This window comes from Otolemur garnettii, unplaced genomic scaffold (assembly GCF_000181295.1).
Source record: "Otolemur garnettii isolate 467f Iridium unplaced genomic scaffold, OtoGar3 scaffold00123, whole genome shotgun sequence".
NCBI lineage: Eukaryota > Metazoa > Chordata > Mammalia > Primates > Galagidae > Otolemur > Otolemur garnettii.
Genome location: NW_003852518.1, coordinates 905,498 through 922,106, shown reverse-complemented (window position 1 = coordinate 922,106; position 16,609 = coordinate 905,498). Strand labels below are relative to the sequence as shown.

General features: G+C 48.7%; 2 protein-coding genes across 4 annotated transcripts in view; both read right to left on the bottom strand.

Moving 5' to 3' along the window:
* DDC (dopa decarboxylase) overlaps nt 1-1,373 on the bottom strand; it is an 89,714-nt gene extending 88,341 nt beyond the window's left edge. The window contains exon 1 of the mRNA XM_023517877.1: nt 1,263-1,373. The gene's annotated coding sequence lies outside the window, so the exon portion shown is untranslated. The remainder of the gene's footprint in view (nt 1-1,262) is intronic.
* Nucleotides 1,374-10,306: 8,933 nt separating this feature from the next.
* GRB10 (growth factor receptor bound protein 10) overlaps nt 10,307-16,609 on the bottom strand; it is a 178,469-nt gene continuing 172,166 nt past the window's right edge. For all 3 annotated transcript variants that reach the window (XM_023517875.1, XM_003797733.3, XM_023517876.1), the window contains 2 exons: nt 12,940-13,033; nt 10,307-10,855 (listed from right to left, as the gene is read on the bottom strand). In XM_023517875.1, the coding sequence (XP_023373643.1) occupies nt 10,709-10,855; nt 12,940-13,033 (241 nt within the window). In that variant the 3' untranslated portion in view covers nt 10,307-10,708. The remainder of the gene's footprint in view (nt 10,856-12,939; nt 13,034-16,609) is intronic.

The window sequence follows — 16,609 nt, the reverse complement described above, 5'->3', positions numbered from 1 at the left end:
AACCAAGGGCAATCCCAGGGCACGTCCTCCGGGCAGACACCCTTCTGGGCTCGTCAGCCATCCAGGGCTCAGCTGCATGCATTTCAGAACTATGAACCTCAAGACCATCTGGGCTGTGCATGGACAGACTCACCCAGATGACTTTGACAGCGTGGCCAGACATTACAGCCACTGTGCCTTCATGCCACCTCGGAAGTCCAAAGCCTCTCCCCACTTCCCAGCCGTGTCCTTGATCCATCCCTGACATTTTCAATCTCCCCTTCATATCCCCCTCCCTCCCACATTCCTGCCTCTCCCCTCCCATCTGTCTGGACCCTACTCCCTCATCTCCTAAGGACTCTGATGAATCCTTCATGTGACATCTGGCACAGTGCCTGGGCTCAGTAAGTGCTTAAAAAATGCAACGTTCCCCAAACTGCAGAGCAGAAAGTGTCAGCTTGTCAAGTATAGATGATTTAAATTCTACTTCCAGCTCCAGCAGGAGTAGCTGGGAGATTTTACGCCGTCTTTCTTACCTCTCCTGTCTTAGAATGCTCACTTTTGGAATGGGACGTGATATCATGGCTCTAGATAGAATCCAACACAACTTAACCACTCAGAAGTCATTGCTTTAACTCACACCTGGGAGAGAGTAACTATTTCTTCTCGAGGATGCGTCTTCTGAAAGCAATGATAGTCAGGATGGAGAGTTGGCAGGACAGATATTTTAATTTTCCTCTTACCACATGGCACAGATAGGTACTGAATTTACCTGTAAGCAGACTAACCATATGTCAAAAGGACAGTGTCCATAGATATTTAGGAATGAAAGGGGAGAGTTCATGTTTATTAATCATCTCCCATGGGTTGGGCATTTTTCATATTATATGGTTTAATCTTCACCAGCACCTGAAAAACCCCCATTTTACAGAGGATGAAACAGAGGTTCTGGGCTGTGAAACACCCAGTACACCTCGGTGGTGCATGGAGGAGGGAAGTGGCCTCCATGTGTGGCCTGCCATGGCTATGGGCTGCAGTTAGGACATTGGTGTTGCAGGAGCCTGTGTGTGTGCGTGGCTGAGCACCCAGGGACACAGTCCCCACAGAACCGAAAACTCTGGCAGCCTGTAGTGTAAGAGAAAGCAGGGGACGGTCGCCAGCCTGTTTCCTCAGGTGAATTAACCTTTAAGCCAGTGTTCAGAAATGTGGGCCAGAGACTCAAGGTACCAGTGTTGCCATCCCCGACCCTGAGTATCGGATTAAGTGTGAAACCAGAGACTTACTTGCTGGACTCGGACTCCGCGCAGGCCTGTTCTCCTGAGGAAGACGCTGAAGGACGTTGTGCTCGGCAGGTAGGCCACTCTTCCTGCAATTCCAAACCTATGTTTCCCCCGCACTTGCGTTTTGAGCCTCAAGTGCTAGTTAAACATTAATTTCTGATGGTGATAAAGGTCGATCAAGTCTTGAGACATCTGGAGGGAATAGCTCTTCTGTAGGGAACCTGAGAAATTCCATTCTAGGGAACCTGCTTCCTTCCAGACCCTAGCAGCATGGCTCTCTCGCACTACACAGTCTTGGGTGTGTGTCCCATTGTCCCACTCAGACTCAGTTTCAACTTTTCAGCTCTATTAAGTGATCCCACAAATTCTAGGCCTGCAGCAGTGTCAGAAGGCAGCTGCCTCCCCCCGCCCCAACTGGACCTGCATGTCTCAGCGCCATGCTCACAAGGTGGTGAAGAATCCCAGGTTCAGATAATCATTACACCCCAAGCCCTCACCCTCCTGCTCAAAGGCCACTGAAATAAATGACATTTGAGATGCATGAAACCATACTATGAGTGGGATTGGGACAAATTCCTAGAAAATCCAAGGTCGGTAGAATTTAATCAGAGCACAAAGCAGAGCTGAAAAGGTGACAGTGAGAACCACAAAGGGACTGTCTGGGGGCCTCTGGCAGAGCAGCCACCGTGCCAAGGGCAGGACTCTACGGGGACAGAGCAGAGGAGTGGTGGGGCTGCGTTCTAGGCACAGGGTAGACAGAGCTGTCACCAGAGGCTTTTGTCATGGGCTAGATGCAGGAAGGAGCTCTCCACATTCTACCCTCAGGGGCAGGAATGGTCTTGGGTAGGCAGGGGCCTGAGGCTTCACACTGTTAGTCCTGGAACCTGAGAGGGAAGAGGAGTGACACTGAGGAGACATCGAGACTCCACAAGAGCCACTAGAGAAAAGAGAAAAAGACACGGCAAGTTGGCCTTTCAGGGACACATGCCCATGTGCTGCCCACCCAGAGTCCCCCATGAGCTGAGGCCTGAAGCAGCAATGGCCGTCAGCCAGCAGAAGAGCCAGGGAAGGGCCCTGTGCAGGGAACAGCACATATGGAGGCCTGCAGGTGGGGGCGGTGTGGTGTCTCCAGCCCTGAGTGAAGACCACCCCAAAGGCTCAGATGAACTGGGGGGTCTTGCAGGCTATGTTACATAATCTGCTTCTCCTACCTCTAGTGGAAGGCACTGGAGTGTTTCTAGAAAGAAGTGATCTTAGCTTATTTATGTTTTAAGATCACTCTGGCTCTTACGTGGAAATGGATCATAGGGAGAAAAGAAAGAGAGTGTTTCTGCTCTCCTGATTTGGAGAAAAGTGCCGAAATCAAAGGAATGCAGTGGGAGTTTGGAATGGGCTGGGCGAGGTGTGTGCACGCTTTTGCACGCTCATTTGTACACATGTGTCAGGAGCTTGCTGGGGAGGGTGGGCACGGGGTGGGGGGGGAGAGGATGATTTCCCAGGGGCAAAGCCAAGGGAAAGATAGGGATAGGTGTGGATCAAGCAGAAGAAGAGCCAGTATTGGGCTAGGGGAGCTGACGGACACCAAGAATTCAGTTTGGGAATAAATTCTAGATAGGCACATATCTGCATGGAGGTGCCCAGTAGCCCTTTCCTTATGAGCTCAGAGTTCAGAAAACAGGTCTAGGGAGGATATTAAGTTATGAGTTGAAAGTGTCTGGATGATATTTGAAACAATAGGACTGGAAAATGGAAAAATCAAAATGTTAAAACTCACACACCAGAAAAAGCACTAGCAGTATCACGTGGGCCCGCAGCTTCCCTCCCGGCAAACAAAGCCAGACAGGAATTCACATCTGTGCCCTGCACCAGCTGCCTTCCTATTTCCCATCTTTCCTCCTGTACAGCTGTGGGGTGAAGGGCAGTTCTGGTGGGGCTGACTACTAAAGATGGACAGAAATCTACACAGCAGGGCTTTTCAGCCTTGCATTGGGATCTCCAGAGAATCGGGAACAACAGAGACAGATGTAGGTGTCCATGGGAAGACTGACTGTGGGAATTGATTCATGACTACGGAGGCCAACAAGCCCGTCTGTAGTCTGGAAAGCGGGACAGCTGGTGGCGTCACTCTGAGTGCGAAGGCCCAATGGCAGGAATCCTGACATGCACCAGCAGGAGGAGGTAGATGGTGTCCCGGCTCAACTAGATGGCAGCACTCACCTTTCCTCTGCTTTTTTGTTCTATTCTGCCCTCAGATTGGATGAGGCCCACCCACAATGGTGATTCACATGCTGATCTCATCCATAGACATACCCCCATAGACTCACCCAGACACAAGGCCTCAAGAGCCATCTGGGGATCCCCAGCCCAGCTGGGTGGGGTTGCGTAACTGTGAGGCCAGGCTGAGGCTATGTAGCCACAGCTGCGCCTTTACCTGGTAGATGCCAGGAGTCCCCAGTTGTGACACTGGAGAATGACTCCAGGCACTGCATGAGTTTCCCAGAGGCAAATCCACCCTGGTTGGGACTCCCTGATCTAGTGTGACTTTGCTGTGCCCTAGGGTAGGGGAAGGCAGCTCATACTGTGGCCAGGCTACACCTATATGGGGGGGCTATTTTTTCTTCTGCTGAAGCAGCCAGTGGCCATCTCTCACACATGGCAGGAGGAAGATGGTGCATGCAGGAGAGATTCTCCTGAGTGTGCTGGGTGTGGGGAGGCAGGCACAGGCTGCCTACTGAGACTACTTCCTGCTTGAGCAAGGGGGGGGACCTTGGCGGCCTTGTTAACATCAAGGCTGAGAAGAGAAGTGGTCTCACTATGGTGCCCATGCGGTGGCTGAAGCCACAGGGGACGAATGCCAGGGAAATTGCATTTTTTTTGAAAAGCCAATTTGCTTAGGAGCTGGTGAGAACCACAGCACTGAGGTTTTTTTTTTTGTTTTTTGTAGAGCTGAAGTTTTTTAATCAAGTCCAATGTGCCAGTCTCCACAAATTGTGCCTTTAGTGTTGTCTCAAAGGTCATCATCAAACCCAAGGTCATCCGGGTTTTCTGTTGTGCATCTTCTGGGAGTTTCATGGTTTATGTCTGTGATCTATTTTGAGTTAATTTCTGTCAGAGCTATTGCACCTGTGTCTGGATGGGTATTTCTGCACGTGGACGTCCAGTTGTTTTAGCACCATAAGATCCTCCCTCTCCACTGGACTGGCTTTGCTCATTTGTCAGAGATTATTTGTCTGTATCCGGCTGGGTCTATTTCTGAGCTCTCCACACTGCTCCATTCAGCTGTCGATTACTTTGTCTGCCACATTGCCTTGACTGCTCTGTTTAGAGGAAGTCTCGAAGTCGGGGAATATCAGCCTAACAACTGTGCTCTCCCGTCCGTGTTTCTCAGACCACAAGCCTCAGCCTGTGGCTGGGTCATATCATCATTCTGCAGGTGTCAAGGCTGGCATCAGAAAAAATAAAATACAACAGAACAAAGTAGGACAGAGAGGACATTGTACCTACGATGGAATATTGCTTTTTGAAACTTCTGTTTCAGTTGTGTGTAAGTGTACTGGGTCATAATATAAAACATTTTTCTTACTGTAGGTTGCAAATGAAAACTTCAAAACCCTGTATAAACAGGTGATCTCTTTCTATAGAAATAAAGACTGTCAAGATTTGGGAAGTCTGAAAGTGAGGATTAGTCAGTGATTAATGAAACTCCTATCGTAAACCAGCCACTCTTCTATTTCCTTTATGATGTCCCTGGCCACGTGTGCTTTCCCTCAGCTTGTTGGCTTTTGCTGAGTCACCTGGCCATAGATTCAACGTGACTTTGAAGGCTACCTAGTGTCTTAGGTTGTATAATGGATGATTCAGTGTAGGTCTCAGTGGCAAAGAGCAGGGATCCAGGGCACTGGGGGACCCAGCCTGGGCACTAGGAGGCCAGCTGCAGGCCTGGCTTTGCTGTGTAGCAGCTGTGTGACCCTGAATGTGCAAGCTGGCTGGCTTCCTTTCCCTTTGGTGAGGGGGCGGGGCCCAGGCTGGGAGGGAGACAACAGGGGCTGCATCGCCTCCATCTCTGGACATTGTCCACAGCACCCCATGCTCACAGAGCCCTTTATGGGGTTGTGCTCGACTAGTGGCTGCCCACGTCCTGCCTAGGGCCAGCAAGCCTCCAAGGCCTTTCCCACCTGTGCCCCCTGTGCAGGCTGGCATACTCTCCGAGGGCAGCTTCAAGCACTTTTGAATGTAACCCTCAGACTGCCACATCCTACCAGAACCCCAGTAAGTTTGGAAGCTGAGTCTCTGACAGTTTGGTGAGGGATGGAGATGCAGCAGATTCACAGTCTAGGCACTCAGGGTAAGCTGGAGATTACCTTGTTCACCTGTGGCACTCTGGGAGAAAACACTTACTATCAAGACAGAGAGTTCATTCTGTAGGCAAGGAGGGCCAGGAGAAGGGCCGGTTTACAGATGAGAGGGAGTGGGTGTTAGGCTCGTGGCTGCACTGGTGTGACTCCACAGCACGCTTCCACAGGTGCGTCCAAGGGTTCTCCAGGTCACTGCTACCATGTGGCAGAGGAAGCTTCGCTGTGCTTCCTTTGATGGCCTCTAAAATTTCTTTCCCAGTAAGGGCTGTGCCTGGTACCAAGGCCCGTTTCTGACCCCACCCAACCTCCTGAATCAGAACCTTGGTGTGAAGCCAGGAATGTGTCTGCCCTGTGGCACGCTGAAGACACCCAGTTTGGAGAGAAAGTGTCAGAAAAGAAAGCTCAGTGCAGCCCAGTCTTACAGCTGGGCGCAGCAAGGAGGAAAAAAACCACCTATGCTCAAAATTACGCTGGGAAATACCTTAATCCTCCCAGAAAGCTGGTACAGGTGCATTTTATGTACAAGTAAAGTCGTACAGAAACAGTACTACTAACATTTTAATGTCTATACAAAGGGAAAAATAATGCAAGTCCCCTCACCACTATTAAAAAATATGCCAAGTGTTGCACAATCTTGAAAAGTGGCTTGTTGGCTACTCCCATCACAGTGGCCTCGTCAATCCAGAAAGACCCTCCAGGCCTTTTTAGGGTAAGTTTGGATTACGTAGAATGATACCTGTTTTAAAAGTAACTGCTCAGGACAAAGCTGCATGTCCCTAGAGAAGTCCTGCCCAGATGACTCTTTTCCCACAGCCAAAGGGGAAGCTGTGTCTGCAGACGACGTTTCTATTTGTACTGGGGGCCTTGTGGGAACTTAGCCCCTTCATGCTTACATGGTAAAATGAGACTAGATCCGGGAGATGCTGAAATGGCAGCGTGCTCACAGTCATGGCGATTAACTTGAGAAGCCCAGAATTTCTTTCCCTCCCCCAGCTTACTCCAGAGCATGTGCTGATTGGGGAGGTTGGTACCCGATTGGGAAGTATCCTTTTTCTTAGGAGGCCCGAGGAAGAGGGTGGTGGGAAGACACAGTTTTGTGTATGACACAACCCTGTGACGTGAATCCACCAGCATCCCATTAAAATGGGAAAGCAGCCCAGAGACAGCAGGCAGGGGGCTGCTCATCCTGCCATGAAGTGCGGTCTCGCCTGTGGGTGAGACGAGGTAGAAGCCGAGCTTTGAGGATTCAGAGACGCCCCGGACACAGGACGACTGATTCTCAGATGAAACTCTCTTCTTTCCCATCAGCCGCACCTCTGCAAGTTAGGCTGTCATTGTCTGCACCGAGCCCAGGGCAGCCCATAAAACTGTCCCAGATGATAGAAACGTCCTGTAACTGTCTCCAGAGTACAGAACCCAAAATGTGACTGGTATAACCAAGAGACTGACTTCTAACTTTATAATCAAAATTTAAATAGTCACCTGTGACTGGGGATCTCCTATTGGCTAGAATACACATAGGCCTGTGGTCACTTCCCCCTCACACCGTCCTTCACACACCTGGTGTGCCATGAGAAGATCTCAGGGGTGCTGTAAAGATCATAAATTATTTTTGAAAGAAGTTCAAAACATAGTAAGAATATTCTTTGTTTTACTTTTTTTTTCAACATAATTTAAGTGTGATGTAAAAGTTTAACTATAGGTTGAAATGTGCTGTGAGATAAAAGGTTGGCAAGCCCTGGTCTGGCCCTGTCCCCCCTGGGCTCTGCCTGCCTCCTTTGCCCTCCCTCCCGTGTTCTATGCTGTGGATCTCACAGGCTGTCCCCCCTGCAGGGGAAAAAAATGCCCCTTGGGCCCGTCGAAGTAAATGTTTATGAGTTTCTCGAGGTCTTTGTTAAACTGCATGGATATCTGTTACCTCCGGAGGTCTGTGAGTCTTGCGGGAGAGAGTCAGGAGGGGAGGCTGGCCCCGACTTAGCGCACCACGGGAGCTGAGAGTCCAGCCTGCCACCAGGGCCAAGCACTTGTGCAGGACATCCCAAAGGACACCCTTCACGGCCATGGATTTTTGGCACTGGTTTCTCCCTAGTGGTAAGAAGTGTGTTTTCAAAGTATTTAGTGAATGGCCGGTCGGAGTATTTAAAACACAGACACAGAAAATGACAAGCAACAGGAAGTGAAGAACACAGTATCCATGTTTATTTCTAGTTACAAGAAACAGAACATCAGTCCTTTATTTGTACAAAAATACCTGAAAGTTTACAATTAAGTTCACGAGCCAAGGAGCTATGTACAGAATGGAGCGAAGCACATGGAGTAAAGGTGTTGTCCTTAATACCTCCCGCGTTCCCTGAAAACGCTCACACATCGGGCCGTGTCGCCGTCACTGTGGTTTGCACTGTGACGCCACCAATCTACAACCAGCAAGCCCGGCCCCTGCCAGGGCGTGCCCGGCAGTCAAACTGTCAGGTATTAAGTGCAGAAAAGACAAACATCTAGGCTGAGGCACATGTTTCTTCAAGATTTAGCAAACAACAACAACAACAACAACAACAAAAGAAGTCCTGGAACTCTAACACCTAACGCAGCAGAGCTCACCTGCCAACTCTGCCAACCAAGCGCTCGCCGCGCTCCTTCTCAACTGTGTCCCGTTTGCTACACGGAGTTCTCATTTAGAAAAGAAAATCACAGGCAGAGATACAAAGTCAACAGGCTCCAAAACAACCCTGAGCTGTCCCCTTTACATTCATGTCAATTAAATACAAAAATAAAAGTCAACTGTCCTTCCATCCCTGGTTTTCGGGACTTCTTGTTTTCAGGTGGAAAACTGCCAGCTGCCCGGCTCACGGCCAGGGCTGGGGGCCTAGGAAGTCTGCACCGCACGGGGCGGATCACATCCTCCAACAATCCACTTCGGCTGGGAAAGTACAAAAAACTACATCAAACCAGCTACGTACAAAACTGCGAATCAGAGTCAAGCTTCTGTTCTCCTTTTAAATAAAACGCATATTTATAAATACGAAATACTGCAGACACTAGCTGGCTACTGGAGAGCATGAGAGAGGGGGATGCACTGATGGCACTGGTCTACGTAAACAGGAAAGTCCTAGAGTTGTTTCTCCTTTAAAAGGTTTTACCTCAAACCAGTGAAGGGGGAAAAGGTATGGTGTGCCTGAAGCGTCTGTCCCTACAGTGAAGTTCAGGGGAGTCATGCTGCCAGGTATGAGCTCAAGAATCACCTCACCGTCAATGGTTCGAAAGAGTAACTGGCTGCGAGAGGAAGAGGATGCAACTGCGCACTTATGCTTGAAAACATGTTTTGCTCAAAAATTCTTCACTTGTATAAGTACACATTTCATGGAAAACAACTAGAGTGTGGTCTGCGAACTACAATACAGTGTTTCTATGCCGTAGACTGGCCTCAGCTGATCTGCCCCACTGAAGCCCGTTCCGCGCCTGCCCTAAGCTATACGGGTCAGTGGAGGAACGCAGAGGTGCCGTTCTTTAGGGAGCACTTCAGTGGGCTGGGTTTGGGGCAATCTAGCGGCCAGCACAGATTCAGAAGAGCCAGTCAGGTGTTGTCTCAGAAAAGGAAAGAGTTTTGCTCACCACAGTAGTCTGTATGCTTGTCAAGGGAGTCCTTTCTGCCTTGCAGGGATCAATGGCAAAGAAATGGCCACTCTTACACCTGATAACTCAGCTAAGGGGACGTGGCAAAGGGTGCCGCCCGGGGGGCATGCGGGGGACCAGGTGACAAGTCAAGCCACCGTGTGACCCATCTTCCGGAGCGGGAAGCAAGTGTCATGCTGATAAGACTCTTCAGTGTCCACAGCCACTGTGAGGTACTTGTGACCCTCGGCCAGCGCAGGAGGGGCCTCCTGGCTGCACCGCATGCTGGCTTGTGGGGCTTGTCAGCAGGACGGAGCTCATCAAGCAAAGGTCTTTAAGAGTCAGCCCGCGCCTGTGCCCTTTGCAGTGTTTCCTCGTCTTTATCACCATGGAAACTCACAGGACACAGCACGGAGCCAACCCGGTGTCATTTTCTTTTAGATCCTTTAATCCCCCGAGGGATGTCAGCCATGAAATGACTCACGCCACTGCAGCAGGAGGGGCAGTGATCATTCTAGAGCAGGCTGAAGGCTGCGGACACACGAGGCTGCGAGGGCCCCAGGTGGCCTACACGGCATCACCGCCGGCAGACGACGGGGACCAGGCGTGTCCCGAGAAGGCTGGCCTACAGTGATCTATAGGCAAGGTCACTCAGCCCTGCTGTGCTGAGGAACAGTGAATTTCCCAAAGAAAAAAAGTCTCCTGCACTGTGGAGAACAAGACACGATAATAACAAGAGGGTCTGACATCTGAGCATAGAGAAATGATTAACACACTGTGGTTGGTTGACTAAGTCCACAAAACATGCCAAATGCCTACCACAGTTGACACTTGTAACTTTAACAGAAAAGCTTTTCAAGTATACCGGGAAGGGCTGGGGGTAGTTTGTAATTTGGGAGCTGAATCCACACTGGTGATGAGCAGAGGGTGTGCGTCACCCTCTGGCCACACTCGGGGGGCTGTATTCAGTCTGAAGTCTGCACATTCAAAATTCTTTATGTCCTATGTGAGCTGGAAAGCCATGCCCCTCCTACCATAGGTTGAATACAATATTGGAAACAAAGGAGTGCAAAAAGTGATCAATACAAAAAGTAAACATATCAGTTTTAATTGTCAAGATTATTCCAGGGCAAGAGTTCACTTCCAATCACTTCTTTCCGGTTCTTGTTCTTCAGTGGTCCAGCCAAGATGATCATTCCAGTTTAATTCTCAAATTCACGCTGGCTCTTCCATGCCCTCCCGGATTTAGCCAAAAGAACGCAGGGGGTGGGGAGGGTAGGCGATCCTGCTGGATTCGCAGCAGCAAATTGTCATTAAGTCCAACAAAACTAGTCATTCTTGGTCAGTTGGCACCTAACGAACCCATCTCACTCTGAGTCCCAAGGTGCAGAACAGATGTGATTTCTTAACCAACATACAGACCTCTTCTTCTTTCCAGTGTTAACTTCCTCCAGTCTTCAGCCGACGGCAAGAGCACATCTGAGGTCATAAGGCCACTCGGATGCAGTGGTGCTTGAGTTTACAAGGCAGGACTCCCTTGTTCAGCTGGTAAAAGTCGACCAGCTGGATCAGGTCAGAGAATTTGGTGTTTCCGTCATCCAGGCTGAAGAACATCTGCCCATCATCCTCACACTGCAGAGACACAAGAACACTTGCCAGGTTAGAGGCCACAGGCTCAGGGAGCGAAGCGGGGCCCGTGGGGAGCAGCGGCTCTGTCCGCCCCAGGTCTGATTCTTAAGGGATACGTGGATGAGCAAGGTAGGCGAGACCACACAGGGGGAAGAAGGCTGGGGCTGCCACGTCCCTGAGTGACAAATGTCGGGTGGGTTACAGGAACCATTGGGGACAGGGACGTCTGGCTTCCCTATTCTTTGGGGTCTCACCCATTGCATGAGGACCAAGCGGCCAGCTAACTTATAAGAACTCACTGCACATAGCATACTCCATGAGGAGTGAACAGACCCAGGTCCTCACTACATGGCCACAGGCCACCTCTTAACAGCCCCTGTAGGCACCTGTGCCTCCTTGAGAAGTAACTGTCACATCACTGTGAGGGGTCAACATGATCATGCAGATAAAGCAACTTTCCTAGGTCCTGAAACATTTTGCAGCTATTTCTCTTTAAATAGCGGAATGCTATATCTTCCAGAAAAAAGTAGAGTCCTATCATCTATTTTAACTCAGAAAGTTTTACAGTCAGTGACTGGAACCCAGTACACAGGTGAACTGGGTCATAAAGCAGGTCAGCTTTAACCCTTAGCTGGTAGTTGAACTTGGAACCATTTCTTAACTCTAACCCCCGCAGCCCGTTTTCAGGCATGGAAGCTGCAAGTCTGCTGTGGTCGGACCCAACTTACTGTTCCTCTGTTACTTACAAGGTTTGGGGTTATTTGGGACAATGGTATTATATACTCTGTCTACCTTGAAATGCTCTTCCATTCTATTTTATTTTTTAAGCTAAGAGAATTACAAGTGCCAACGGTGCAGTGCTGGCAGAAAATCAGAAAGGACTGTGAAAGAGGCACTTTCCTCAGATAGTAATTCCATGTGAGCAGATGCTGTGAGGTGGGATCTGGGGACGGGGTCTGGGCTCCAGCCCAGGCACTGTTCCCTTCCCTCAGCAGGGCAAGTGGCTGACAGCTGGCAGTCTCCTCCTCTCTGAAATGGGGTTATCAGAGCACAGCAGGAAGCAAATGACTGCCCAAGGTGGTGTGCTGGTCCCCAGCTTCCTGGCAGTACATGATGCTTGTGACTGGAGTCAAAAGGCCCAGGGGTCAGGGAAGCTTGGACACTCCAGTAGAACAGGGGCAGCTGGCTCCACTGAGCCTTTTCGAAGGCTTTACTTGCTGACCTGCAGATTCAGTCTCTGAGAGGAAACTACAGACTATATGGCCACTCTTTTTTGGCAGAATTTCCTTGGCATTTCATGAAAAGTTACCTTATTGATCTTTATGAAAAACCTCTGCTATTAATTTTATGTCTCATATCCCCAATTAAACTATGAATTCTTGGCAGTGTTGACTTAACACTCAAATCAAGAACTAGAATTTGAACTTCAGCATATTGAAGAGTGAGCTAAAACCATATTAGACAGATCTAACGATAATCACTCTGTGAAAGAAGTGGTGTTGAGGAAGGTACACCGTGACCAAGTTTCTGAGGTGTTCAAAGGCAGAATCTGTCTTTTGATCCCAGGACTCACAGAAGAAGGAACATGATTCCCTCTAGGGAGCCACCTGTCTGTAGGACAGCTCTCCTATGTCTGCCTCAGTAGCCCCAGTATATGCCAGCACAAATCAGAATGTCCCTTAGACTCTAGTGGTTGCCAGTGCAGTCAAATCTGCAGTACATGCCCATGTTCCTGACCACAGGTGCATATGGCCACTGTGCCCCTTTGCTAACTGTCCTCCTCCCCATCCCCATCCTGTGACCTTGATCTCCCCTGTCAGCTGTCATTTCAGCTGTAACTGGGGGCTCAGAGGCGGGAGACAGGCTGTCACATCGGCACAGTACCACCACTTTCTAGGGCATCGTGACTCCAATTTCAAGAACAAACTGCTAAATAAACTCTTGAAAAGTTTCTCACCTGTGAGCTTGAAACGATGTGACATTTATCAACCTATAGTCTTTGTTAGTTTCTAGCTCAAAAATTTGCATTAAGAATGAAACCAAAAAAATAAAACCATCAGGATGGTTCTGAAAATATTAGTACTTACAGGTAAGATCTGGAAATTTTTAATTTTCTGGTGATGACACAGTGTGAGTACAAATGCCTTTGGATTACTCTGGCTGTCACGGAGGAGAAAAAGCCTAGAGAATAGAAAATAATTGATTGCAAAAAACATTTAAAATCCAAAACTAATTATACACACACACTCTCTCTCTCTTTCTCTAGGAGCAATGAACAGCTTGGAGCCATGAAGCTTTACAGCTTTGGTGTCCAGGTGGCCTCTAGTGGCAGCAGCAAACTCAAATTGCCATTCCCCATTGAAACCAGGATTCCTCTGGGATCTGTCTGGCTCCAGGGATAAGGCAGGGCAACTACAGGACAGAGCTGGAACATGTTGCGCCAGAGAGTCAGGAAGAGCCCATAGAAGAGGGAACATGTCATTAAGACACAGGGGGCAGGCGGCTAAATCTGGGCACCAAAAGGAAGAAGAGCACAGTACTGGATTATACCGAATAGAATGGGAAGCCGAGTCCATGCTGGCATTTACAAGTAAGTGAGCAGACAGGGGAGAAGGGGAAGCTCTAGCTGAAAGGGGAATGTCAAGCCACATAAATCAAAGAATGGTGCATCAGAAACTGCCCTCGGCAACAATGAAGGAGAAGATCGTCCAGGAATGCGAACATGGGCAGGTGAAAGTCGGATGTGAGACAGAAGACTATCTCGCTCTTAAACCATCATACTCCTAATATTTACTACAAAGGGCAAAATAGTAGCCTTCCTGGTAGGTACCACCTTCATCACGTCTTCAAATTAACACCACCAGGCATGACACTGATTGACCTTGAGGGGCCTCCTGGGAGGATGGATAATGCAGCACTGTTCTGGGGTGGTCCCACCCCAAGGGTACAGCCTGAATCCAACCAGGAGGAAGCAGTCCAGCCTAAACCGAGGTGCACTCTGTGCACCAGCTCCCAGGTTACCCAGCCAGGCACTGTGGTGAGTGTCTGTAATCCCAGTGACTCGGAGGCTGAGGCAGCAGGATGCCCACAGACTGAGTCTCAGGTTGCAGGGAGCTATGATGACGCCGCAGTACTCTGCTCAGGGAACAGGGTGAGATTCTGTCTCAGTAAAAAACCCCGAAGAAAAAATAAAAAAAGAACTAGCTTCTGCTTATAACAAGTGTCAGAATTATGAAAACCTGCTGGGACAGCAGAGTATTTAGGACCAAGAAATTTTTTATTATAAAGGGTACAATTGGGACCACTGGCAAAATTTGAATACATGTGTAGATTAGATAATAGAACTGTATCACTGTTAATTCCTGATTTTTATAATGGTACTGTGGTTATAGAAGAGAATTCCTTGATTTTAGAAATTCTGCAATGAAATCATTAGGATTAAAGGGATATCACGCCACAATTACTCCCAGACAGTTCAGGACAAAAGAATAGTTGAGGTTATAAATGTGCTGTAATATTAACAACCGGGGTAGCTAGGTGGAATGTACATGGGAACTCATTGTACTGTTCTCACACCTTTCTACAACCCCTTAAGTATTTCAACAAAAATGTTAAATTAGAATGGCATGAAGAGGTATACAATTATTGCTTTTACATGAAATAATCTAGAATTAGCTAATAAGATAAACAGTTACACATTAGGAAGGAAGAGAAAAAAGTCCCAAAGCCTTATTCCAAGCTACAAAGAAGGAAGATATTTTGAAGGCACTAGAAACCAAACTACAATCATCTGCTAAGTCACTGTTTCTGGTCAAGGGGCTCCATGATGCAGAGGTTTCCAATGGTATGTGAGTACAGATGCCTCCCCCACCCCAGGACCTTTTAAATAGTATTTTGTAGGACTCACGCTCTTTGGAAAACACTTTGGGAAAGTCCAACAGGGGAGGGGTGTGAAGTGCAGACAGGCGGCACAGGGGCTGGCACTGGGGACAGCAGAGAGGCCACACAGTGGGTGAGCACGGCAGGGGGGAGCATCTGCATGGTCCCAGGGGGATGAACAGGAGATAGTGAGGGGTGGCAGGGAGGAGGACAGCTAGATTTGCCCTTAAAAAGACCCTTCTCCTGCAGGCCCTGAGTGGGGTGTGGCGGGCAGGACAGTGAGTGAGGCTCAGGCTGGGGGCACAGGTGCTCACACGATCACCTGCACCAGCGGGTAGGGACTGGATACCAGGGATTTCAGGAACACTCCCCAGGTTGGCTCAGGCTCGGACGTCCCTTCCTTTCCTGCTCTATCTGCTCTCTCCCTGATTCTCTGTATCGTCTGAGACAGAGGATGCAGGACAGGCTGGTGTCACACGGCAGCCACTTTGAACCCTGCGCTGTCTTTCCAAGTGGTTTTCTCTCTAAACTAGTTTGTCTTCATGTTCTCTGCAGGGACCAGTCAAGATTAGGAATTGATTATTTAATGTATCTTGTTCTGCAAACACATTTCCTCCCCAAACCCAGGAATGAGGGGAAGATGAGCGGCCTGAGTGATAGCATCTGAAGTGGCCCCATCACTATCTTTAATTCTGTGTCATGTTAGTGGTTCAGTAGCCTCAGGTGGGAGCTGGTGATGACACCCTTAATGACAATGATGGATTCCAGGGAGGATGGTGAGAAGCACCCGCTTACAAACCAGGCTGATCCCACTAGCAGGTTTTACTTGGGGGGAAGAGAGTTCACAGGTGACGCCCTATCTCCTTACTAGTATGGAAGGATGGATGGGAGCTTCATTAAGTGGAATTCCACTCTAGGAAAAGCTGAAAGACAAACATTGTCGTGGGGGAAAGAGGCTGCCACACAATTCACCTGCTGGCCTGCAACGTGCCCCACCCTGCACCCTCCCAGGGGTGGCCCTCTTAATTCAAAGCAGGCCAGGGTGGGCCTTCTCTTAGAACCACATAGCTGGGAAGCTTCTTTAAAACATACATGTCCCACCATCCCCTACTCCCTCCCCCTCCCCTGGCCTGATATTGGGACACTTCTGCTCCTCAATTGACGCAGCCCCATTGTCCTTGACCCTGGGAAGGATACTTCTTGGCCACACCACCAAACTAAGCCTCCTGTGGGGCCTTCACTCTCCAGCAGAAAAACATCACGTGGGTGGCAAACCAGCTTGGCCTCCATAGGACAAGTGCCAGACAGCTGGGTTAGTGGTGACACCTCTGCCCCCTTGCAGGCCAGTTTTGAATTAGCTCAGGGCTGTAAATGAGTGTGGACTATAGGAACCCCAGGAAGTAACCCCTCCCATAAACTCAAAATGTCACAGAAAGAGAAATTTCAAATATTAGGCTTTTCATTTCTTAGGTGTGCCAGAAACTTTAGAGAAAAAAACATACTTTTTTATAGTTATGGGGAAAGTCATTTTTAATGCTTTAACAAAGACTGCTCTATGACAAAGCTGATGTAGCAGGTAAGTGTCTGGGAATGAGGTTATAGCCACATGGCAAACAATAAAATTAAGACCCTTTCTTTACACAGTACATAAGGACGAATACGTTCCAGATGCATCTGGGATCTAAACAAAAACAAAACTAAAACCAAAAATGAACAAATAAGGAAGGAAGGAAGAAAAAAATTAAGAATGGAAGAGAGAAGGTAGGAAAGAAGGAAGGAAGGAGAAAGAGGAAAAAATCAAATAAAGCACTAGAACAAAGAGAACAACTCCCTTTAGGATTTACAAGTGAGAAAAACAAAAGAGCCTGAAACTTTAAA